The sequence below is a fragment of the Periplaneta americana genome, chromosome 11 (genome assembly GCF_040183065.1).
Source record: "Periplaneta americana isolate PAMFEO1 chromosome 11, P.americana_PAMFEO1_priV1, whole genome shotgun sequence".
NCBI lineage: Eukaryota > Metazoa > Arthropoda > Insecta > Blattodea > Blattidae > Periplaneta > Periplaneta americana.
Genome location: NC_091127.1, coordinates 160,788,051 through 160,815,653, shown reverse-complemented (window position 1 = coordinate 160,815,653; position 27,603 = coordinate 160,788,051). Strand labels below are relative to the sequence as shown.

The following is a 27,603-nucleotide window of genomic DNA, read 5'->3' as shown; positions in this document are numbered from 1 at the left end:
CCCTGGATCAAATGTCCTATTTTAATTATGTAATTACTTTATATTTATTTCTAACGGGTGCAGCGGAGCGCACGGGTACGGCTAGTTAGAAATATAGATTTGTTACAATACTTCAGATGTTTTTGTAGTTTACATACGAAATACATGCGCTCTGCTTTATGTCTCTTTTCATGTCTCTCTCTTGTCGTCATGGTGACAACAGCGCTTTCAAACCAGCAGCCCTGGCCGAATCGAGATGCCTTCTAAAATTGTCACTGATGTCATTGAGAAATGATCGCAAACCAACTTTATTGTGAGTCCGGACCTGGACTGAAATGTTAACAGTGACGCGCAGTGTCAGATGCAGCTGACAGGTGCAAGAGGATGCCTCTCTGTGCGCTGTCATTGAGTGGGGAATCAATTGAAATTCTCGGTTGGAAGTGTCAGGAGGATGAACACAGACAACAGACGTGGAGCATCGATTCGAGGCTTCAAACGTTCAGACACACACGAACAATGTTAAATGAAACATGCGCCCGGCAGAAGCCATTGTGCAGCCTCTTCTCTTCCATTTACAATTTTACTTACTGCACTTTCTCTAAACATTTTCACGAATACGATAGCTGAAAAGCGCTTCATGTTGGTGAGAGGTTTTAGCAGTCATCGGCAACATGTGAGCTGCTTTCTCGCGTGCAAACAATGCGTCTTTGTTGCAGAAATGTGGGCACATAATGGCCTAATTGCCCTGCAACAACGACTTATGGCCATTTGGAGGTTAAATGTCGACCCTCGTCACGCATATTCCATACGACTTCCATTTTTCTTTCAGCTTTACTTCTATTTTTGTTATCTTACTCTCCCTCAATTTTTTTTCCTTTTATTTCTAGTTTTATTTATTCGTTTTCTAGTCCACGCCTATGGAGTAACGGCTAGCGCGTCTGGCCGCGAAACCAGGTGGCCCGGGTTCGATTCCCGGTCGGGGCAAGTTACCTGATTGAGGTTTTTTCCGGGGTTTTCCCTCAACCCAAGCTGAGCAAATGCTTGATAACTTTCGGTGCTGGACCCCGGACTCATTTCACCGGCATTATCACCTTCATCTCATTCAGACGCTAAATAACCTAAGATGTTGATAAAGCGTCGTAAAATAACCTACTATAATTAAAAAAAATATATTAGTTTTCTACTCTTTGACTTTTTTTCTATATTAGGCAACAATCACTGTCTGGCGTATCTGTATGTCATGAAACACATTCCTTACGAAGTCTTTATGGATTAGCGGTAGAGCTCTTTCTCTCCGATTATATTCACTTCAGAGAGCAATGTTTCATGCCTCATAACACCAATCCCAAATAGTCGCACTGATATAGTCCGGATCAGCTTACTTAATACCCTAAGAGTGAAACCTAACCATTTTTTCTCCATTATTACATATGCTAGTGGATTATGATGATTTTCTAGTTTACAAGTAGAGATGGGAACGATATATCGGTTTTTACGAAATACCTATATTTTCGTTTCTATATAGCGATATATCGATATCGAAATTTTGATTCAATATATCATATAATATATCGATTTTTTGTGGAATTATTATCATTATCAACAAAAACAAAATCCACACTAGACATCTCCGATAATTCCCGAGAGATGGCGCTACTGAAGGTGGACAGTTACATAATTATTGTGCAACCTCACTCAATACCTTGTTCTAATTGGATGGATTGGAATTCGAATTCAAACTAGAGATGGGACGAATATTCTGGAACTGCTATTTTGAAACTGTTACAAAAATGAAACTGTTTCGTGTACCAACCTGTTCCAACTGTTCCAAACAGATTAAAGTTGCTTTCTATACTCTTTGGTTCCACGAAACATCTTGTTCTTTGTAACAGGTTCATAAAACAGTTTCATGCAACATAATGTAAAACGTTACATGCTATGAGCTTTGCTGACGCTACTTTAGACCTCTGCTTGAAAACGATACATCGATCTCGTAGGCCGCGAAATTCAATTTAACTAATCTCTTTCATTCCCTCCCCATTAACAATATTAATTAATACCGCGAAAATAAATTATTGGGTACAGATAAAGAAATACAGTATTACATAGGCCTAATCATATATTTAGACGTACTCTAAATATTGTTTATACTATTGTAAGTTAAATAATGCGGGAAAACTTCAGTATATGGTTCCCTCACTGACAATTACCTTAAAATAGGTACTAAAATTGTATTTGTGTTTGTCGAATATGAGGAATCAGTTACTGTAATTTCAACTCTCAAGTACGTATTTTGTGCAACATAACCTAGAAGACTTGGAATCGGTGTCGTGAAAATGTAGGCTACAAGTATTGTACCCGTAAGAAACATTGAAATTGTCTACGAATTTCAACCAATTATTGTATATAATTTTCTGAAACGTAAATGTTATGTTAAATAAATCATGCTGTGAAAGTTACACACGAACTTATAAAATCTGATTTGAGATGTCCGCCAATGAACAATGAAAACCTCAAAATTTGGGAATTCCTTCTTCAACATTTGCAGTTGTCATTAGAATTTCTCAGAAGTTTGTTGGGATTTCTTGCCCAATCTGTCGAAACTATAACACGGAACATGGCCGTTTGAAACAGGTACGCTACCTCGATCAGTGAACTGAAATCGATCGCAACAAATCTATAGATGCCTCTTACGAAACTGTTTTTTTTGGAACAGTTTCTTTGTCGAAACAGTTTCACTTGAAACTGTTAAAAAAAGTAACAGTTTAGCCCATCTCTAATTCAAACTGTTTAATATGCAGCACCAAATTCAAAATGCAGCGTGTGCGAACGTGAAACAGACGGGAGGTTTATCTACTACTGTTTAATATTGTTATTAATGTTCTCCAAGGCAGGAGCAACTCCCACCGTGAAAGGGAACCGTCTGACCTCAAAACGGGTATCAAAACTTTTATTTCTATATTCTGAAATGGAAAGAGAAACAAGAATTTAATACAGATGTGACATTTGTTTACGTCTATGATTTCTATGCACAACCTAGTGCTGACATTCTGTTTTCTTATTATATCTTTTAGTGTATAAAAATTCTATCCCTATAATCATTTCACGTGATCATGTTAAGAAATTTCTGTACAGATCTCAAAACTAAATTTTCCATTTTTGTAACATATTAGGTCTTGAAATCCAAGTTCTGTCCGCAGTCAGGAGGTAAAGCAAGCTTTAGGACTGTGAAACAGCTGTCCGTGTCCGTGTCTGAGAGTGTCCGTAAACAAGAGTTAAATTTATCATTGTTTCTATATTATTTCAGTTGATACATAACAATTTGTCCGTATATGAGGAGTGTCCGTATCTTGGGGGTGTCCGTAAGGAGAGGTTTTATTGTACGTCATGTTTAGGTTAGGTCTCGTGAATCGTAAACTCTTTAGTCAAAGCAATGAATTTCATGTTGTCAGACAAAATACATTTTAATATTAGATAATATTAATCTACTAACTACCAATATAATGTGCGACAGGTCCAGGAGAAAAATTAAAATAATAATAATAATAATAATAATAATAATAATAATAATGATAATAATGATAATAAAATAATAATAATAATAATCCGTGGCGCTACAGCCCGTGAAGGGCCTAGACCGACCAGCCGGCTGCTGGCCTCAAGTCCACATACCGAAGCAGAGGTGGACGATCATCCAACCAGAATGGAGGTATCGTGTGGTTAGCACGATGATCCCCCCAGCCGTTATAGCTGGCATTCGCAACCGGATTTCGCAATCTATCGTAGCTCCCCAAGTGCATTACGATGCTGGGTGGGCACCGGTCCCATACACTGGCCGAAATTTCATGAGAAAATTTCTTCCCCCATGAGGACTCGAACCAGCGCGCATTCCGTAACGCGAGTCCAAGGCAGGATACCTTAGACCACAACGCCACGGCGCGGGACAGGTGGAAAATATACTCTTTCACAAATTATTCAACCATTTAGAAAACATCTCCCAACATAAAGATGAGATATGGTAAATTATTATTATTGTTATTATTATTATTATTATTATTATTATTATTATTATTATTATTATTATTATTATTATTATTATTATTATTATTATTATTCGATGAAGTAGACATTTCACAGAAAATTTCTAAATACACCAAAACAATGGGAATAATTAACACCATTATGAAACCTTCCTTAGTACAAAGGCGTATTCGAATTCGCCTTTACAAGACCTTGGCGAGACCTATACTTTGTTACGGCAGTGAGGCATGGACATTGAGGAAGAAAGACGAAAACAGAATAACGGCCAATGAAATGAAATTTATGAGATATACAGCGGGATATACGAAATGGGATCACAAACGCAATGAAGATGTAATGGAAGAATTACAACTAGAACCTGTAATTAATCACGTAAAACATTATCGGAACAACTGGATAAATCATCTGCATCGCATGCATAGAGATAGAATCCCAAAAGTCATGCTCGACTATCATCCAAACGGGAAGAGATCTCTCGGTCGTCCAAAAAAAGCGCTGGATTGAAAATTCCACTTTGAGATCGTAACAGGCCATTTGGCTTAATACTTGAAGGGAATTATTATTATTATTATTATTATTATTATTGTTATGATTATGATTATGATTATTATTATTATTATTATTATTATTATTATTATTATTTGGGTGGCCAATTTCGGACTCGCACTTAATCCAAGTAAGACTCAAGCCATAATTAATGGACATAAGCGTTTAGTTAACTCTCTTAATAACAGTAATCTTTCAGTTGTTACCCTTAACAACACGCTAATCCCTTATTCATCTGTCGTAAAAAAATCTTGGCTTCTTTTTTGATAATAATCGAAGTTGGAATTTTCAAGTTAAAGAAACGATAAAAAAAAAATCTGTTCCTCCATTCACTGTTTGAGTCGCTTGAGAAACTTCTTGCCCCAGCAACTAAAACTTACTCTAGTGCAAACCCTAGTAATGCCGCACTTCGATTATTGTGACGTTTTGTTAAGTGACCTAAGTTCTGAACTGTCAGTCAAGTTGCAGCGAGCTCAGAATATGTGCGTCAGATACGTGTGGAACATCCGACGATATGATCACATATTACCGTCCTTCGCAAGTCTCTCGTGGCTCCGACTTAAAGAACGTAGAACTTTACACACTTTGTCTTTACTCTTTCGAATTCTGCACACTTCAACACCAAATTACCCTTTCGTCTCGTTTCTCTTATCTATACTCTAACCACGACGTAAATACCAGATCACTTATCTGTGGCACGCTAAGTATACCTCTTCATAGAACATCTTGTTATTCATCATCTTTTACAATATCCACCTCGCGTCAATGGAATTCCTTGTCACAAAGTATTAGGGGCTGCAAGACAACAAACACCTTTAACCCATTTATGCCCGTAACTTTATTTTTGTCCAAATGTTGTGAATGTCACACATAGTTTTTGTTTTTATACAATTTTAATTGTAAATGAGCGAACACAGATGTATCTTTACATTTAGGCCCTTTTTCAGGGTGGGTCGTTAACGACCCAGTGGGAAAATCTGATACACATTTCTTCTTTATTTTTATTTATATCTAAATTACTACATGTAACGACAGTAATTGTGAATATAATTTTTTTGTGATATTGAATCAACATATTATTGATATTTTACATGTAATATTTATAATTTTACAGTGCACAAGTAAATATTCACATAACATTTAGTCATAAAAATACGTATAATAAAATATAAATGACTCAATATTATCCAAACACATAATTACCACGTTATGTATGAAACGCTCTGATGCACTTGTCATGAAGCGGAGCCGGGCATGAAGGTTTGGAACAGCGTTTACAGTAGTAGTCTTGTTTTTACAGACAGTGCATCGGCGACGTGGCTGACCAACCGCCAGCAAGTATCCAGCATTGCGACGTGCTGGACCTGCGACCATATTTCCCACATTCAGATGCTTTCTGGGCCGCGGTGAAGATACTGGTGTTCCATATTTCTGCATCATAGCGATTACAGTTGTCCGTCTGAATGACAAATTATCCAAGGAAATTCCTTTCGACCTTGCTGTTAACCATTCATTATTCATGGTGACATCAAACATCCACAAAAGAATTGGAACATACCACTTTTCCCTCTTATTCCAATTCTGTATGCTGCTATGTTTTGATTCATCTGATCAACACCTCCCATAAAACTATTGTATTTCTTGATGAGGTGGATTGTGTAATGGATATCCTCTTCTTTTCTTTGGCTGAGTACCGATCTGCTGTTCCTATAGGGTGCACGCCAAACTCATTTGAAACAACTGTCAACATATTCAGCTGGATGACTGTCTTTAGAAAGAGATAATGGATGACTCGACAGGACAGGATTATAATCTGGTGGAAATTAGGAAGGATCTGACCCTTCTTCCACTGAGGAATATATTTTGTATTCAGTACAGATCTTGGATTATAGCTTTTATCCCCTCTTGTTTTAGTTGTAGTCTCTACCTCAGCTTCTACTTCCAACAATGTCCTCGTCAAGCAGTCTGGATTATTACACTCCTCATCTCCAGAATCCCCATCGCTTTCTCCATGCACAGGTGGTGCAATATAAACATCAATTACTCCAGATATGCTCCTCATGTCTGTTGCTTCAAGTTCAGATATTATTTCATGAGTTTTCAGTCCCTTCCTAGTATATCAAAACAAAAATAAACTATAACTAACGAAAAAGAATCATATAAACAGAAATATTACTAAGCGACCAAATGGTACCTCTCATTTTCCCACCGGGTCGTTAACGACCCACTCTAAAAAACTATTGTCATTGTTGCTATATTACTATAACTGTTACAATGCTATCAGAATATATTGTATTACTTACATTTTGATGTTTTAGATTCGTATTCAGAAGCTCGACAATGAGCCACACTCCATGCCAACAAATAGAAATTACTAGCTGTGTGCTGCAGAATCCTAGTCAATTACGCAAGCTGAGAGATAGTTTCAAATAAAATGTGAATGGTGCAGCACTAATCAAACACAGATGTTTATAACTCAAGACAACACTCTCAGTTACCAACCTAACTTATAGAAGTCACAATATAACACTACCGGGATATTTTATACAAATTATAATCACTGGGTCGTTAACGAACAGCTTAAAAGATAACCTTATTAGCATTTCACTCCAATCATACTGATTTAAAATATCACTGACTACATTGTTACTTTTATCTTTAGACGTCATCCTGATTGTGCTGTATTTTAATTGTCTCATAATGATCTCTTTCTATTATCTAATATTATTTGAAATATATTAACATTCTATGTATTTTAGTTTAATTCTGCTACACAGTTTATTTCAGTGTTTAATTAATAGTTCATAGTATTTTGTTGTTTAATTCGTAAATAACTCTTGTATACATGTAACTCTCACCTAAATCAAATTGTTGAATTCTTTCTAAGTTAATGCATATGTATATACACTTTTTGCTGGTTGAGTGGAAGAGAAGGCCTTACGGCCTTAACTCTGCCAGCTAAAATAAATCATTATTATTATTATTATTATTATTATTATTATTATTATTATTATTATAGTACATGGTATTGTGACTTTACCCTCTTTGGTGATATCTGGTATTAGTTGGCAACACTGAAAAGACAGCCAAATTAGCTTTTTAGCAACTAGTCTTACGTGATCCTCAGTATACTTCACATTTTATGTATTGTTAAAGCTCATGATTTTCTTATTCCTATGTACTTGGAAAAGCTACCGGCGTAGCTCAGGCGATAGCACGTGTGCCTGCCGATACGGAGCTTCGCTCGGGCGTGTTTTCTATTCCCGTTTGAGCTGATAACCTGGTTGGACATTTTTCCAACTGTAAGGCGAATGTCAAATAATTCCATGACGAATCCTCGGCCTCATCTCACCAAATACCATCCCGCTTTCACCAATTACATCGACGCCAAATAATCTGGAAGAGTCCACACCTGTGGAGTAACGGTCAGCGCGTCTGGCCGCGAAACCAGGTGGCCCGGGTTCGAATCCCGGTTGGGGTAAGTTATCTGGTTGAGGTTTTTTCCGGGGTTTTCCCTCAACCCAATACAAGCAAATGCTGGGTAACTTTCGGTGCTGGGCCCTAGACTCATTTCACCGGCATTATCACCTTCATTTCATTCAGACGCTAAATAACGTAGATGTTGATACAGCGTCGTAAAACAACCCAATAAAATAAATAAAAAAATAACCTGGAAGTTGGTACGGTCTCATTAAACAACTAACTAAAAGTGTACTTCGAAGGACCGTTCTCAGTACCTATTTGAACACAGAAAACGAATAGAATGAACGAAGTGAAATAAGGATGTAGTATTCTGCTGTTGTACAGGGATATGATTTTATTTTTACTTCAATTTTTATTGTACCTAAGTTTTTGAAGGTACTTCACTCCCACCCCTTCTACTAGTAAACTTCCAACCGTTCTCCACACAGAACCAAGGCCGCGTATGCAGTACTGAGTAAGTGAGTATAGTACGTTCCAGAAATATGTTCGCGTTTTTCAGTGACGAAGGAGCTTTCAATATTGAATCATATTTTCGCACAGGTACTGTCGTCCGTTTGCCTACGTCGCATCCCGGTTTCCCCCACCTGCTTCTGTTCGGCCCTCTGTAAAGTCTAGTAGCTGGGCTATCTTAGCTCTTTTCCGAAAACATTAATTTCTTTTAGGAATTGGACGTCTACGTAATATTATACAACTGTTTAACATAACTTAAATAAAAGGGCCTCGTTAAGTAATTAACAGTCACCTGATCCCCCCCCCCCTTTCTACGATCCTGCGACAAAACCACTTGAACAGGCAATAGATAACATGTCTGAGTAATTTTATCTGTGCGGGTCGGGCAGAATTGAAGATTGAATTTACAGTACATAAGGTACTCTTTTATAGAGTAGGTACAGAATTATTTCAACATGAGTTACTAGTACGAAGGACGAAACTGATAATTTGAATTAGGTACAATAATCTATAGTGCGATAATATGCACAAAAGAACTGAAGCCTGTATCGAAATGAACGGCCACCATTTTCAAAAATGTGTTTAAATATCCATATTATGATTATTTTTCAATTTAACTTCATTCTCTATATAGTACACTAATGTGATGTAACAATACAATATACACTGCATAATTTATACGTCCGAATGGATAGCTCAATTCGTGAGTAAAAACACTAAGTGTTAATACAGTACTGTATTTTGATTAAACAAAAACTTAATGAAAATGATCAAACTCAAAATTGCGATATTTCCTAGTTTACATAAATAGATGAACTACTTTTCCTCCCTCCTATACCTAGTAAAGTGATTTGTATTTTAAGCCAGTATCATCGAACTCCAGTCTTGGAAGGGGGAGCATGCGGTGTTTCCGGTTCTAGACCTTTAATCCAAAGATATAGCCAGGTTAATATTAAAAATGTTAGTAAAAATAAAATGATGTCCCTGTATAAGTTGTCACCAGAATAGGATGAAAACTGAAACGTGAAGCCTGCAAAGGAGATCTGACTTGAGATCTGAGAAACGTCTTCTAATTTCATCCGTATGAATTTGCTTAATATAATTAATTCTGGAGTTGTAGTGAGGTGAAGTCTCTCTCTACGGCTTTCACTTAATCAAAGACGTCCAATTAATGCCAATAATGTGGTTACTAATATTACGTTAACGAAATAGAATTTGCGAAATGATATTTCGCAAGTTGTAAATATCATTATAGAATCAAAACATGAAATCCCACAACAGTTCTTGTCTTACAGGCTTGGCAGCTGATGTCATAATTTCTTATCTTAGCCACCGGCGTAGCTCTGTGAGCCGAGGCGCTTGCCTGCCGTTTCGAAGTTGTGCTCGGGCGCGGGTTTGATTCTCGCTTGGGCTGATTACCTGGTTGGGTATTTTCCGGCGTTTTTCCTAACCGTAAAGCGAATGTTAGATAATTTATGACGAATCCTCGACCTCATCTCGCAAAATACCAGCTTGCTATCACATCGACGCTAAATAACCTAGCAGTTGATACAGCATCATTGAATAACCAACTAAAAATATTCTTTCCTTCGAGTTGTTCCACTCTCAAGAAAGTGAATTCAGTATTTTGTTGCGACTGTTATCAGGAAAGAGATAGCTAATTTATCTACGAGTCATGCCTAGATAAAGAAAGTATTTTGGACGTAATCTATACTAATAATAAATCTGTAGCCAAAATTTTTCTGGTAATTTTCGATTTTCTAAAAATAATTGGTGTTAACATGTATAATTAACCATCCTGAAACCGAAAATTGCTTTTTCTTTAATTTTTGTCTGTCTATCTGTCTGTATGTTTGTTACCTTTTCACGCGATAATGGCTGAACGGATTTCGATGAAAATTGGAATATAAATTAAGTTCGTTGTAACTTAGATTTTAGGCTATATGGCATTCAAAATACGTTATTTAAAAGGGGGTTATAGGGGGGCTTGAATTAAATTAATCGAAATATCTCGCTTATTATTGATTTTCATGAAAAATGTTACATAACAAAAATTTCTTTGACAATGATTTCTGATAAGTTTTATTCTTTGACAAATGTTGATAGGACTGATATTTAATGAGATAAATGAGTTTTAAAATTAAAATAACTGCCATCTAAGGCGGTGTAATGAAATAAAAAACAAATGACTTCGTCTATAAGAGGCCTTGGACACAACAATCGAAAGCTATGAAACATAGCCTACAGGCAATGTTTCTGTGTTTGTATGACGTAATATAGGAAGCTAAATTAACCGATTTGTATAATTAATTATTATTTCATCATTGGAAAGTGTAGTTTCTCTGGATGGACATAATGCTATAATGTTATTACAGTAGCTTGTGAGTGAATTGAGGACAGGTAAGATTAAAATAGCTTCTTATGCACAGAAAACTTGATAGGTTATTCTGTATATTCATTTCCTGTATTTCTTAAAATAATTTTTATGAACATATTCATTTTTATCTCAGAGAATTAACGAACAACGAGAGTGTATTGATTTAGTATGCAGTAATAGTACGTTAGCTTAGCAATCCATTATTTTATAATTCTAATTTTAACTCAATTGAATCGTGTTAAAATACATAAAATATATATGCATTAAATGCAATGCAAAAAATTGGGTAATGAGCCAAGCAGATTATGTTGCGCTGTTGTAAAAGCTGTTCCTCCTGAGATTCAAGAGCTCCCACAACAAATTAAAAACTTTCTAATTCGAGTACATCCGTTATCAACGCACTTTTATATAATATATAATATAATATAAACATAATAATAAATCTGTAGCCAAAATTTTTCTGTTAATTTTCTCTTTTCCGAAAATAATTGGTAATAACAATTAATAACATGTTAAAGGAATTGTCATTGCACCAAATGAGTGGTCTCTGGATCAAAATGACCGCATTTTAATATTTTAAATACAATTTAAGTTAAGTAACATATTAAACGACTTATCCTTCTATCAAACACGAATGTTCCCTGGATCAAACGTCCCATTTTAATTATGTAATTACTTTGTATTTATTTCTAATGGGTGCAGCGGAGCGCACGGGTACGGCTAGTATTATAAATAGGTGTTTATATAAAACTAGGAAAGGCCGAGTGTCTAGTACAGGCATGTCAAAACCCTGCACATTGTGCATCGTCTCTGTGCGATGTGCAGTCTCTATTCCCCTACCTGGAGGGAGTGAATCCCCTTGGAGGGGAACGCCACAGGGCTATACAATACCTGCAACAGCTTTTGTTTCAGTAACACAGTTTCAGTACGAGTGCCGATTTGGCTGTGTCTGTGAATGAGTTATGATAAATAAAGCGAGGAGTTCACAGATAAGGGAGAAGAGAAATTACGAATCATATAACATAACTGTTATAATGTTTTCCTCAGCCAACAGTAATAATTATTTTAAAATGAAAGGCTTTCATCAGCCTATGTCGAGGTAATAGTGTTGTGAGGTGACAGATTAGTAAAGTTCTCAAAATATCATATTGCCAGCGCTTATTTCTTAATCAGTACTCTCACGGCAAAACGTACTTGACAATGGCGTTGTTTTGAAGTCTGTACTAACACAGGCATCAAAGGTTAGACGACTTACGATTTTCATTTCATAAACTGGTAAGTGATGAGAATATAGTGAGGAATACATGTGAGGCTCTTGAGGTTGCAAGAAAACAACTATTTGCAAGGCGGAAAAATTTTCTGGAAAAATATATAATGGCAAATTTTCCATGTCACGTAACAATATTAATTCAATATACTTATATTAATAAATCTTTAAATCTGATATAAGGAGAATATCGTCGCTTCACAGCTTGTGAACTACACTTTTAATTTCTTTGAGTGACGCTCCCAACTTTTCGATACTTGCTCTCAACATTTTCAAAAAAACTATATGTGAATTTAAATTCTAAGCTTAATTTATATTCATTAATATTAATATTAATATTAATTTATATTGACATAGAGCAAAGAAATGATTTCAGTGTAAAAACTTCACAATGTCCTACTGCATGTAATTAATTAGGAGTATAATATTTTCTTCAACATTTGTGTACCAATGGTGACAGTAAATAATAATGCTTGACGAACAATGAAAGAGTAGGGTCTATTACTTTAAAATAATTAGTACCTACTACGTAAAATGAAATACTTGTTCGTTTCTTGTTGTTTCGAAATTACTGCAATTTTTTTTCTTCAAATACTATATAAAAATCATGTTAATAAATTATGCTTTACAAACCACTACTTTGTGAAGTATAACTGAGTAAACCTAAAGTTTCTTTGAATAATTTCGAGGGAAAAATTGTTCCGGGGCCGGGTATCGAACCCGGGACCTTTGGTTAAACGTACCAACGCTCTCCCACTGAGCTACCCGGGAACTCTACCCGACACCGATCCAATTTTTCCCTCTATATCCACAGACCTCAAAGTGGGCTGACAACAGTCAAGCAACCAACATTTGAGTGCACACTAACTCTGTGTAACTTTAAATAATTGTGGTTTTCTGTTACGTACAGTGACGTGTATTATACAAATTAAGCTTTCAGTTAAGCTTAAGCTTAAGCTTAAGCTTAAAGTTAATTTGAATAATTTCTTGTATTACAATTGTCAAATATAGACACTGATAATAACTGTGTTTTTTTTGTTCTGCTAACCATGTTTATAATGTCCAAATGTCTATTTAATCCAACCCTAGATGCGCAGAATAGATTATTGTACACCCCTCCAGCTAAGGACGGGTAAGAGCAACGCTTGAATGATGCAGTCCGCACAGACTGGCGATCCGCACACATAACTGCACATTTAGAGTCTGATTTCTGACATACCTGGTCTAGGGTCTTTGCTGCAACTGGAGGAGATAGTTTTGTAATACTGGACAGTGGCATTACCTTTTATTTCAATATTCATTTGACCGCTTCACAACGTGTCTTAAAGAATTTTATGCTCGACCATGCCGAAATGTACTAATTATACATCTGGTAGCAGTCCTTTAATGCATGTCATTAAAGTACATATCTTCAGCCAATGATAACTCATCTTAAATGTATTCAGCCAATGACAAGTCAGCTTTGTACCGTTATAAAACCGCAAGTATCGATTATTCTCGGATATGCAATCGAAAGAGAATTAGCGAAAAGTCACGGAGGCTGGAAATCCAATACTGTCGCAGAAGGTTATGTTCTGTTACTATAATAATTAGCGTTAATTGTAAATAATATTCAAATAAATTCAATTTGTCATCTCGTTTTTCAATGTCGAATTCAATAATCAAGGTTATAATATTATAATATTATCAAGTTTAACGGGACTACGTCAAGGTCAATGACATTATTGTTCCTCGGAAAAAAATCAATACTTTCGCGTCTGCGCACATCTCACAATTCACGACCTAGAACAAGGTCACTTCCGATCTTGTCAGATACAAATAAAATGTATACATCTGAATACCGGTATTTTCAAGTTAGAAATATGGTCGAGCATAAAAAGTCGTATGAAACTCGCCTATAATGGTAATTAAGAAGCTCGTATGAAAATTATGAAACTCGCTTGCGCTCGTTTCATAAATATCCCTACTCGATTCTTAATTACTATCATTATAGGCTCGTTGCATAATGTACTATTAAAATTGCATGTCCTCCTGAGGCCTGAGACATTTGATGTTTTATTTTTAAACTTCAATATAATTCTACACTTCAAAAAAAGGTCACTGAAATGACGAAAAATGCTGAAAAAATTTTGCAGGTTATAGTTAAGGGACAAATACAGGTATATTATACTGTACTTCGGATCTCTGAACATACATCTTATATCATAATAATGTACGAATTATGGTATAGTATAGTATACTGTCAGAACTCAGGAGGATACAAAGTGGCATATATCGAGTGCGACTTCAGCTCGATTTCCTGAAGCATCGAGAAGTTGGAAATTATTCACTCGTGGTATCGATGAATATAATCTGTGAAGCAAAGAATAAGCTGAGTGCTATCCATGGAATTGCAAGTGAGCAAGTTGTGAAAAAATTCGAAGCAGTCCTTGAAATAAATTGGAATTAAGGGAAACAGGTAGTGATTAAGGGTCAAAAATCCGATTTTTTAATTTGTTTTAAAAAAAGTACAAAACTTGCTCTTTAAAACAATATTTGGGGGGGGTAGTTCTGCAGATTAGCCCTTTAAATAGTCTCTTGAAATTTGACGGTGCATGTAATTCATACATCCTTCTTTTTTAAATGCAGTTTTCCACAAGTTGACATTTTTCAAACTTAAGTGCATTTTTCTCTCAAACTACTAAATGAATTGACATAACATTTTTACAGTGTTTTCTGCAGCCTGTGTTCTACGTAGTAGACCTACGGGTTTGAGAATATCACATACATAACACGGGGGAAAAAAAAGATATAAACATTGAAAAAAATTGCAAAAAATGTGAAAGTTCAATATTTTTCTGTTTCACTAGGGGTGAAATAATTAATTAATTTTTTCTTTTAGAATTTACATTTTACATTACTAGATAATTTTAAAAAATACAAGATATGTGAGTGAACATTGTAACAAGTAATGTGCTGTTGAAGAATGAGGTACAATTAGCAAAGTTGGTAAACAGGTTATCAGTTCGGACCTTTCTTTTGCACTTCCATAAGAAACTAATTAGTTGTCTTTTATACCACTAAATTCAGAATGATTGATTGTATAAGCCTGGAAATTTTTATCCCATTCTGAGTACTAGAAGCCTAGAAATATTGAACTAAACTTTTGTACTGAAATTTTTTAATCGCACAGACATCACTACCCAGTTCCCTTAAGCCAGTTAACAAGATCCTCAGTGGAGATACGTTGAAATCTCAGAAGACATTGCTGTCAGCTACATCCATTTGTTTAAATTTGCACCAGTAACCTCATTGATCGTTTTCAGTGTGTAAGAACATACGGTCCAGCCAACCGAAGAACTAGATCATCGGCTTTCCATATCCTGAGACGTGGGTACAATTTCCTAGTAAAATCGGCTTGGATAGCGTAGTCGGTATAGCGCTGTCTTTCTGTGCCCGAGGTTGCGGGTTCGATCCCGGCCCACGTCGATGACATTTCAATGTACTTAAATGCGACAGGCTCATGTCAGTAGATTTATTTGAATGTAAAAGAACTTCTGCGGGACAAATTCCGGCACACCGGCGACGCTGATATAACCTCGGCAGTTGCGAGCGCCGTTAAATAAACCATAATTTGAATTTTAAATTTTTCCGAGAAAATCAAAGAATTTATTAATGAAAGAGGAATGTGTTTTGCAAGTTCTGCTGTTGTCCTCCCGTTCCTCATATGATTTCAAACATTTCCCTTAATCCACATTCAAATAATGGACTTAAATTAATAAAAAAATAGTCTGACATAAATTATCTTTCTATCAACGAAAATAAAACCATAATTATTCCATTCTCATTAACTGAAAAATGTAACAAACCTCCTACATCTATATTAAGTATTAAATTACATAATTCTGATTGTTGTCTTATACAGTGTAAATGTCCGATTATTAAAGAGTCCTCTGAAGTTAAGTATTTAGGCATAATTTTCGACAATCATTTAAAATGGAACCAACACATTAATTACCTTTGTAATAAATTACGTAAAATAATATATTATTTTGTTGTATTGAGGAATTACTTGTCAATAAGTTTATTACGCACAATATATTTAACTTGATTTCAATGGGTAATTATATATGGAATTATAGGATGGGGTAGCTCATTTAAATCCAATTTTAATCCACTTTATTTATTACAGAAGAAAATAATTAAAATATATCTTCATAAACCTATTGATTTTCCATCTCAAAATTTGTTTCTAGGCTTTAATGTACTTAACGTAAGACAAATTTATTATATTATATTAACCCATTATATCCCAGTGTCCTATTTAGAGGACAGTAGCTTATTTATTTTTTTTGGCAATCACAATATCCTAATTATGTTAATTGTGTGTGTCATGTTACAAACTGAACTGTTTTGATGTACAAAATAATATTTTGGACTAGGTTTCTATTACAATTTTATTTTATTTTATATTTTTTCTTCACCCTACACAATTGTACTTCATATTATAGCCTATCACTGCCAATATCATCTGAGATTTTGGTCATGCAATTATTGTTTTGTGAATATATGTAGCAGATAGTTTGATGTTTCAATCTGATATATAACCGTTATCATCAACAATGCTAGCTGACTTTGACAACAATGCAAATAATGGTGTCCTCTAAATAGGACGCTGGGATGAAGTGTAATATAATACAACACTCCTCTGTGCATGACGGCATTCCGTTTGTTACGAACATGTGACTACCCAGTATTTAGTGATATCAGATATATTTTTTAATTGAGTTATTTTACGACGCTGTATCAACATCTAGGTTATTTAGCGACTGAATGAAATGAAGGTGATAATGCCGGTGAAATGAGCCCGGGGTCCAGCACCGAAAGTTACCCAGCATTTGCTCGTATTGGGTTGAGGGAAAACCCCGGAAAAAGCCTCAACCAGGTAACTTGCCCCAACTGGGATTCGAACCCGGGCCACCTAGTTTCGCGGCCAGACGCGCTGACCGTTACTCCACAGGTGTGGACATATCAGATATTTTTATTACTATTCTGTGCAGAGCGGTATCAGAGTGAGTAAGCGCTGCTTCCGACGGCCAGTGTGCCTTGTGTGATGCTGATTCAGATTAAAAGTCAGACGTCTCATAAAGATGATAAATACTTCACTTCAGCAGTTCGGGATTTTTTAGGAATTTCTGTCTGTGGATGAAATGATTGTGAAGGACTATTGGCATCACAGTCTGAAACAGTTCATTCGTGGGAAGCCAATCATATTTCGGTACAATTATGGGCTCTTCGTGGAACCCGTGAGTACTGCTTCAATTTCGACCTATATTATGGAAAGGATGCTATGGAAAATGAAAAAGAGGATTTGTTGTTGGATCGAGAGTGATTCTGAATTTGCTCGACTGTGTTGAACACTCAAATAGTTACACTGTGTTCTTTGATAACTATTTCACAAATCATGATATCCGTATTCATCCTCAAAGTTAGGATACAGAGCAACAGAAACTGTAAGAGAGAGCCTTACTGAAGAATGTCCACTACGGAAGAGCAAGGAATTGAAGAAGCAAGATCGAGGTACATTTTACTATCAGTATGACGGAAATAGGTCCCTCGACGTGGTCTAAGGCATCCTGCCTAGGACTCGCGTTACGGAATGCGCGCTGGTTCGAGTCCTCATGGGGGAAGAAATTTTCTCATGAAATTTCGGCCAGTGTATGGGACCGGTGCCCACCCAGCATCGTAATGCACGTGGGGAGCTACGATAGGTAGCGAAAATCCGGTTTCGCAAACCAGCTATAACGGCTGGGGGGGATCATCGTGCTAACCACACGATACCTCCATTCTGGTTGGATGATCGTCCACCTTTGTTTCGGCATGTGGACGTCAGGCCAGCAGGCAGCTGGTTGGTCTTGGCCCTTCATGGGCTGTAGCGCCATGGAGTCTTTGGATGACCGAAATAGAGAAGTACTTTTCGTCCGGTGAAATGACAACAAGTATGTCACTATTTCCACAAATTATCACACCACAAATTATCACACCACAAATCTCTGAGTACTGAAGAATACAATTCCCACATGGAGGTGTTGATCATCATGACTGGCTAGTAGGAAAATACGTAATTGGTGTCCCAAGAAAGAAGTATTACTGGTCCATATTTACAACATTGATAGACATGGCATTGGTGAATGTATGGCTCCTATATAGACATGCACATGGGGCAGATGCACTGGATGTTCTAAATTTCGGATGTGCAGTGACTATGTCCTATCTCAAATTTGACACAAGCAGGAAGCAACTAGGGCGACCATCTGCATCACCATCTAAGAGTTGTCCTGATGTCAGGATGGATGGAGTTGGACACATCATTGTCCGAAGAAAAGAAGAGATAAGATGCGCACAAACTGGCTGTGTAGGAAAACCGAAGTCATACTGTGCGAAATGTAACATCACACTGTGTATGCAGTGTTTTGCGTCATTTCATAAAATATGACTGCATCAGCCAAATTTATTAATGGTTTTTTGCTATTTCGTGAGATATGACTGTATCGGGCAAATTTGGTTCTTATGATTACAGTAGATCCCAGCGTCCTATTTAGAGGACAGCTATTTTCTCTGTAACCAGGCATCTCAAAATATTTTGCATGATAGGTATGTGCTCTGCTGGGCTTTCTTATGTCTTTCCAATAAATAAAACATAAAAATGTAGAAAAAAATAATTTGGGACTTAATGGGTTAATAAAATTCATACATAAAAATCGAAATAATTTTGAATTGTATTCTCATAGTTATGAAACAAAAGGTATGAATTCTTTAAGATTGTTTGAACCAAAATGCAACACTGTTAGAGTATTTAATCATAGTAGTAATTTAGGCCCAAGAATATATAACAAATTTATATTTAAATATCCTAATCTTGTCAATTCTAATAGTTCTAGTATTAAATTTAAAAACTTACGTATGGATTTTATAAAAATTGAAAACTTGTAAATTTAAATTTATATACTATAATTGCACAGTAGACATAAGACAAATTGTATTGTATAATTATTAATTTCAAATCAGGAATCCGCCCCTGAGCACGAGTTCTACTCTTTCATGGGCGAGCTAAAGTTTTTCTGTATATATTATATTTTATGTTACAATTATTAGCAAAATAATAAATAAATAAATAAACTTCACCATTGGTAAGCAAAAGAAGAGAAAATATAGCATAAAATTCCATTTCCATGGAAGTTCTTTCGACATGTCAATTTTTTTAAGTAGATTTACGTGAATCATGAATGGCATTAGAGTAAGGTAATCCGAGATGAAAACACGCTTTCATCTCTGTTTTTGTTTCCCCGTGCCATCTCGTATATTCAGAGAATAGCTTTGAATTGAAAGGGATGTGACGTATAATAGCACGATTACCCTTGATTTATGTGAAGGGATTGAGAACAACAACATGGATAAATTGTTATGCGGCCTGAATTCAGAATGGAACACGAACACAGAGCCCTGCGTATAGGCGCCCCGTTGTGTGCATACTGTACCTGTTGATCAGCAATTGCGTATCGCAAACGTGATGGATGGCTACGCTAATGACTAGCATATATCTCCTAAAACAGTGCGTTAACATGTAACGTACGCTCAAATAAAACCTGCTAGCAGCTTGATACTATCGACGCTTTCCTGTTCAAGGCGTGTTGTACGGTGAAGTTAATTCTACTCGTACCTGAGAGTAAAACTACAAATTGCTCCTTCGGTAGCTCCAGCTTAGGCTAATATTAGGCTATTTTTGAAATGGGATTCACACCTATTTGCAGTGATACTTGTGCTGGAAAATTTTAAAGAATACAATTTTCCCTACATTCTTTCGTTCATACATTTTGTAATTTTTGTTCTGAAATACTTTAATTGATTACAGTCTTTAATCAATTCTATTACTTACTCGCTTTGAAGTGAACCCGGAGGTTCATTGCCGCCCTCACATAAGCCCGCCATTGGCCCCTATCCTGAGCAAGATTAATCCAGTCTCTACAATCATATCCCACCTCCCTCAAATCCATTTTAATATTATCTTCCCATCTACGTCTCGGCCTCCTCAAAGTCTTATTCCCTCCTCCGTCCCAACTAACACTTTATATGCATTTCTGGATTCGCCCATACGTGCTACATGCCCTGCCCATCTCAAACGTCTGGATTTAATGTTCCTAATTATGTCAGGTGAAGAATACAATGCGTGCAGTTCTGTGTTGTGTAACTTTCTCCATTCTCCTGTAACTTCATCCCTCTTAGCCCCAAATATTTTCCTAAGCACCTTATTCTCAAACACCCTTAACCTATGTTCCTCTCTCAAAGTGAGAGTCCAAGTTTCACAACCATAAAGAACAACCGGTAATATAACTGTTTTATAAATTCTAACTTTCAGATTTTTTGACAGCAGACTGGATGATAAAAACTTCTCAACCGAATAATAACAGGCATTTCCCATATTTATTCTGTGTTTAATTTCCTCCCGAGTATCATTTATATTTGTTACTGTTGCTCCCAGATATTTGAACTTCTCCACCTCTTCAAAAGATAAATTTCTAGTTTTTATATTTCCATTTCGTACAATATTCTCGTCACGGGACATATCGCATAATGTACTTTGTCTTTTCGGGATTTACTTCGAAACCTATCTCTTTACTTGCTTCCAGTAAAATTCCCGTGTTTTCCCTAATAATACCTGCTAGGAGCTTCATACTATCGACGCTTTCCTATTTATGGCGTGTTGTACAGTGAAGTTCATTCTACTCGTACCTGAGAGTAAAACTACAAATTGCTCCTTCGGTAGCTCGAGCTCAGGCCAATATTAGGCTATTTTTGGAATGGGATTCACACCTATTTGCAGTGATACTATTTTCTTAAAAAAAAATTAATTCATTTACTTCTTCAGTTTCCGTCGCCCTGGGTGGCAGAGTTGGTATAGCGCTGGCCTTCTGTGCCCGGGGTTGCGGGTTCGGTCCCCCAGGTCGATGGCATTTGAGTGTGCTTAAATGCACAGGCTCGTGTCACTAGAGTCCACACCTATGGAGTAACGGCTAGCGCGTCTGGCCGCGAAACCAGGTGGCCCGGGTTCGACTCCCGGTCGGGGCAAGTTACCTGGTTGAGGTTTCTTCCGGGGTTTTCCCTCAACCCAATACGAGCAAACGCTGGGTAACTTTCGGTGCTGGACTCTGGACTCATTTCACCGGCATTATCACCTTCATCTCATTCAGACGCTAAATAACCTAAGACGTTGATAAAGCATCGTAAAATAACCTACTAAAAATAATTACTAGATTTAGTGACATGTAAAAGAACTCCTGCGGGACAAAATTCCTACACACAGGCGACGCTGATATAACCTCTGCAGTTGCGAGCGTCGTTAAATAAACCATAATTAAAATTTTCTTCAGTTCCATTTACCACATAATTAGTTTTATGTATATTTATTATTAGTCCCCAGATACTGCATTCTTCCTTCAGTCATATAAGTTATGTTAAATCATCATAGACGGCTATAACTAATTGTGTCGTCTGCAAATAATAGTCTAGTGTTATACAGCATTATCTCTAACCATTAAAACCATACTACTACATTTTGTCTTCCACGTTTCCATAGCTTTTTGAACGTAATTTGTGAATAAAAAATTAAATTAAATTAAATTATGTTTTATTTAACGACGCTCGCAACTGCAGAGGCTATATGAGCGTCGCCTGTGTGCCGGGATTTTGTCCCGCAGGAGTTTCTTTTACATCCCAGTAAACCTGTTGACATGAATCTGTCGCATTTAAGCACACTTAAATACTATCGCGCTGGGCCAGGATCGAACCCGCAACCTTGAGCACAGAAGGCCAGCGCTATACCGAGTGCACCACCTGGGCCGACAATTTTGAATAATTTTGGGGAGATATTAACTACCTTAACCTTTAGGTACGAGAAATCCTTCGGACTATTTCGTTTATATGATGTCATTCCATTTTCGGCCAATGAAGTGTAATGAAATTTTTAATTTCAACCAATCACAGTCATGCATCGCGATAATTTCTGAAGCTCGGTTTATCACTATCAATTTATCGCATGGTCGTTCTTTTGTTTAGCCGGTGTCGCCAACTGTTTCCACGTAAATCGATGAGCATGAATCCATTGTACTGTATAAAGTGCGAAATCCTACTTCCACATCTACATTTTCATATTCTAATTCCATGTCCATTCTATCTAAAGAAAATGACACTCCTTCATAACAATTGTTCATTTAATTAATGTATTAATCAGGTTATTTGTAATTATACTATAAAATGTTTAAATTAAATTATGATTTCAGCAGATAATGAAAACGTATTTCTGTTATACCAAGAGAAGAGCCCAGTACATGTAATTAACATTTTTAAACCTGTATTTCGATTTTCTCAATCGGCATTGCTGAATAACATTCAATTTCTTTATTGCAGTAATCGTTATTCATCTATTTCGACTTCACAATGTCTGAATAGATTAAGTATTCATAAATATACAATTATTAACATTTTGTGAGCGAATTTTAGGGATGTATTGTTTACATTTTTATTTTATTCACGAAATAGTCCTAATAAATGTCACTCGGGGTCTGAGAAGTTTCATCTAATATTAGTAGTAATCATGTACGTACGTACATGTCTGTTTATACTGTTAATTGAACATATCGGCATAGCTCAGGTGCGTTTATGTTTTTCCGGAGTTTTCCCTCAACCCATTACGAGTAAATGCTGGGTAAAATCGGCGCTGAACCCGGGATTCATTTCGCTGGCATTATCACCTTCATATCATTCAGACGCTAGATAATCATAGTAGTTTATATAGCGTTGTAAAATAAACTACTAAAAAACATGTACGACTCATAATTTGAACAATTATCGCCAGGTTAAAAATATTTATATGATGATTATGATCATAATGATGATAATACTGTTATAATAAAACCACAACAACCTACCTGCAAAGAAGAGGTAACCGCTTATAACCAGCATTACAATGGTGAAGAAGTAGATTTTGATTTGACACAGAGAGCTCCAGCTCTTCCGCATGATGGCAACAGCGCCTGGTGGGAACCTCCAGCGTGGCCAACTGCAACAAATGTCATTACCAGTATTTTATTGGGTACATCCTATTGTAACTTTTCACTAACAGATTAACCTATTAGTGAACTGTATATCTTCCTAAACTATAGATTTGTATATTTAAGTTATGCTAAGTTTAAACCCACCACTATCTGGACGAGAGTAAGGTTAGTGGGAATAGTTCTTAACAAAGTTGCTCTCAAATCTTGCGTACACTACGGCCTGTCATCATATTGTATTTCCTCCAAATAATTATTTTCTTGCGTTTGAATTTTGTCTTCGAATTCTAGTAAATAGTTACCATCTAGTGAGTTGTCTGACCACTTCTCCTCAGAATAACAGGAATTCTACCAAACACGATAAATCCGCCGTGTATCAGATTGTAATTCATTCCTTAGGATCCCTTTGCCAACCTCATTTTTTATTGTTCCATTACTTTGTCACTACATCTGAGCAGCATCCATAGTTTAGAAATATAGAGGAAGCGCAAAGAAAGCTTGCCCATTTGCCTGATGCGCAGATACGATATTAGGTTCGTTCCAACAGCAGTCAGGAACCGTCCGTAACCATCGTGAGCATGCACAGTACAGAAAAAGCGTTCCAACACAATCCGAACCAGTCCTGAACCGGAAACATGTACTGCAGTCGGGCGTTCCAACAAGCTTTTGACACGGGTTCGGAACGGTCAGAAATAGTCCGCGGGTTGAGGCATGTACGAAGAGTACGCGAGACGCGCATGCGCATAAGCTCACCAACGTCTCCTGGATACTGAAGAAAGACATGATCGACTGTTCGCATCATTGAGGTTAAAGTTGAAAAGTGACAGTACAGACGAATAATAAAACTAGAGATTTAATTTAAATTTTTGCCAAAAAGAAAGGGAATGGAAATTATTTGGGTATTGAAACAGTTAATTACAATTTCAACATGCAGCTTTGATTAAAAATATAATAAATAACGTACATACATTAATAATTAAAAAAAAGTACTATTTTTAGATGAGAGTCCCCCAATACACGACGTTGAATTATCGGAATTCTTGCCTTCCATTTTGTCATCTTTTTATAGAAAATGATCGAAATTCTATTTTCTGCAATTAGAATTACCTGCAAAACGATAATAATTAAGCATCCCGTTCTTAACAAAGATGATCACAGTTATAGCATCTCTGGATTTAGTACATAACGATCCGCGAAAGCGTTCCAACACCATCCAGTCCAGTTTCAATCCCATAGCAGATGCTCAACTAGCGCATGCGCATAAGATGGTACAGGGACCGTACATGAACTGATCCATGAACCGCTTGTTGGAACGAACCTATTCGGTTCTCGTGCCGTCATGCTCGTTACAGGGCTGCTATGAATCACCTAATGCTGATTACAGGGCGCATTCGAAAGCGCGGTCTTGAGCTGTTCGTATCGTGAAATGTATTGTGCAGAGCGGGTAGAAGCCAGCGTGTGCGTTACATTTTCTCCGTTTTATCCCTGATATCAGGAGTTTTATGTAGTTCAAAGTGTGTTTGTTAAATAACAGAGTTCTGTATAACATTCTATGAACTTAACAATGCCCCTGTTTCGCTCTAAATTAGGAAGTGCTAATGAAACGTTACACAGTCAAACTATGGAATTATTAAATTTATAACGTTTATAAATGTATGAAAAACGAAACAGGCTTCGCTCGTAACGTAGGAGTATATACAGGTTAAAATAAATCGACCATAGTACCACGCTAGTTATCGGAACATTTGAATAAAATCGCATAATATTAGTTATTAGTATTGTATTACAATGTCAAATATCAATTATTACACGATCACATATTTCTTATAACATCTTTGTTTTCATATGTTAAAGAATTCGTGCTTCTGTATTTTCAACAATGTTAGGTTATTAGTTACTCTGCAACAAGGTTTAGGTTCCGTTACATGCGCTGTAATAAATCTCACTCGAAACCTCAAGCCAGCAGACGACTGAGAACTGACGACAGTTTGCCAATCGAATCGAAGCGAGGTCGAGTGCACCCGAACGTTTCCGAAAGTTCGTGCAGCTTTCCGTGGCATGCTCTTCTTGCGTCTACTCTACTAAGTATAGATTTACATAATACAGGCGTACGTAATATTCAGCAGCAATATTTTTATTGAAACAAAATTTATGGGCCTTTTGTGGATGGCTTTATAGCCGAGTTGCCATGAAAATGCATAAAATGTAACATGACTATGCTATTATGAGATTAAATTGTGTTAGCTAAAATGTGACCGTGGTCTTCGTCTTGTTTGCATTTATCTTCATCCCATACTGCTTACAGCTATCATTTTGCTCCAGTAGTATATCTCTCAGTACCATCTTCTCTTCTGGTAACAACGCCATATCATCAGCAAATCTTAAACACTTTATTCTTCTTCCTGCTACTATCACTCCTCCCATGTTCTGAAAACAGTTCTTCACTAAATCATCCAAGTAGATGTTGAACAGGGTAGATTATAAAGGACATCCTTGACGCACCCTCTACCTATTTCGCTTTCTTCTGACAATGTTTCAGTTAACAAACTTGTAAAACAAAGTTTAGAATGCAATTATCTCAAAAGCCCTGATATTTGAGCCGTTCAGAGCAGAAGTGGTGTAAGTCAAAATGGATAATGAGGGTTAAAGTAAACATTCTGTAAAATACAGCGCAAAGTAGCAATTAATATTCAATTTATTTAAACTATTAGTAGTCAGTGGACAGCAAGAAGGACATATTAATTGCTACTCCTGTATTTTACAGAATTTTTACTTTAAACCTCATTACGCAATTTTGACGTACACCACTTCTGCTTTGAACGGCTCATTTATACAAGTCTGCATTCATCTGTATCATTATGAAATTTATACATTTTTTAATTTCACGGTACATGTAGGAGTTAAGTATTAGACTCAATGCAATTTTAAGTTCACTAAAATGAAAGTATAAATGTTGAATCGGACCACTTTTCAATATAATATATGTGCCTTTCATGGCATTTGTCCCATCGTTGCATAGGTCAAGGCCTTTCATGTAAGCTTATCCAGAGTTTCTTACAAGATAAGTCACACATAACCTCTTCCCTCGTCTTTTTGTTCTATGTGAAATTTGTTGTCTTTTAATCTTCTGTGAGTGGAATAAGTCGATGATTCTTCAAGCAGGCCTATATGGATATTGATTCAGTACCGGTACCTCAAAATTCAGTTTCTGGAATAATTGGTAAGGCCCCCAATACACACACAGTTTGGTCTTCCGATCGACATGACAGGAGAAACTTCAACAGCTTGTCCTCTCACTTCCTTTAACCATAAACAAGCAAATAAACCGGCAGCTTGTATGCCATAGTCTTCCAGCCTATCGCCGAGTGGAGTATGGTGTTATATTGAATTGTTAAAATAAAATATGATGAACTGTTTACATATGCAAGCTATAGCCTGTGTATTGCAAAAGGAAGAAGAAGAAGAAACGCAAGTTATGGGCCAACCAGTGGTTAGAAAGAAGCAATCATTTTACACATATCGATTTCCTTCAAGAACTTTAGGGCCGTATTCATAGACATTTTTAGCTCGGACTTTCGGTGGATTATCAGAGTTTTTCGTATTCATAAACCAGTGTTAGCGATAGGATATGATTTGAATTCTGTACTAGTAACCAGTGGATAGCCGGGGCTAGCTTAGTACGCTCGTAGCGCGTGCTGCGAAATGTCTATGAATAGCACCCTTAATGATTTTCAAAAGACTGGAGCTACTACTGCTGGAAATGGATGAAACTACTTGGCCTACCTGGAACTGTTAAGTTCCCGCGGGAAGAAATTTATTTGGGAATAGTCTCGGATGATTTTTGGGGAAATTCACAGAATGAATTTGTTAATAATTCTTAATTTTCTTTACTTTGGAAAATGTTAAGAGTTACAACTCAATAAAAGCATAGAATGTAGCGAGTATGGACGATAGTCACATGATGTGTCTGCATTCCACCAGGAGATTATTGAAATGCTGACCCTGTTAGCTTATTAAGCAAGGAATGATTCAATTATTTTGGAAGAAGCAGATTTACAGACACATTTGAAAACACAGTGTTACAGTATTGCGGTTACTTAAATATATTTGTACTCGTATGTATTAATAGATATTTAATTAAGTTCCGACTAAGTGAGTGATTATTTAAAACTGTTGCTAAATCTGTTGATATATGAAATTGAACTCATTGGAGTTAATGTAGTGGGCAAGTTATGTGACATACAGAAACTCTAATATGGCAATTGTCGCGTATGGAGGAAGAATTCTGTTTAATAGATAAGAATGTGTCACTTTGGTGTGTACAAATCGTCTTCTGCTGATGACAACTTAATCTTGACGTTTAAGGTTCTGTA

The 27,603-nt window shown here is 36.4% G+C and overlaps 1 protein-coding gene across 1 annotated transcript in view; it reads right to left on the bottom strand.

Annotated features, from left to right (window-relative positions):
- The window catches only part of LOC138709516 (uncharacterized), an 82,520-nt gene that overhangs the window by 25,711 nt on the left and 29,206 nt on the right, over nt 1-27,603 (bottom strand). Inside the window, exon 2 of the mRNA XM_069840337.1 lies at nt 23,108-23,238. Coding sequence (XP_069696438.1) covers nt 23,108-23,198 — 91 coding nt within the window. The 5' untranslated portion in view covers nt 23,199-23,238. The remainder of the gene's footprint in view (nt 1-23,107; nt 23,239-27,603) is intronic.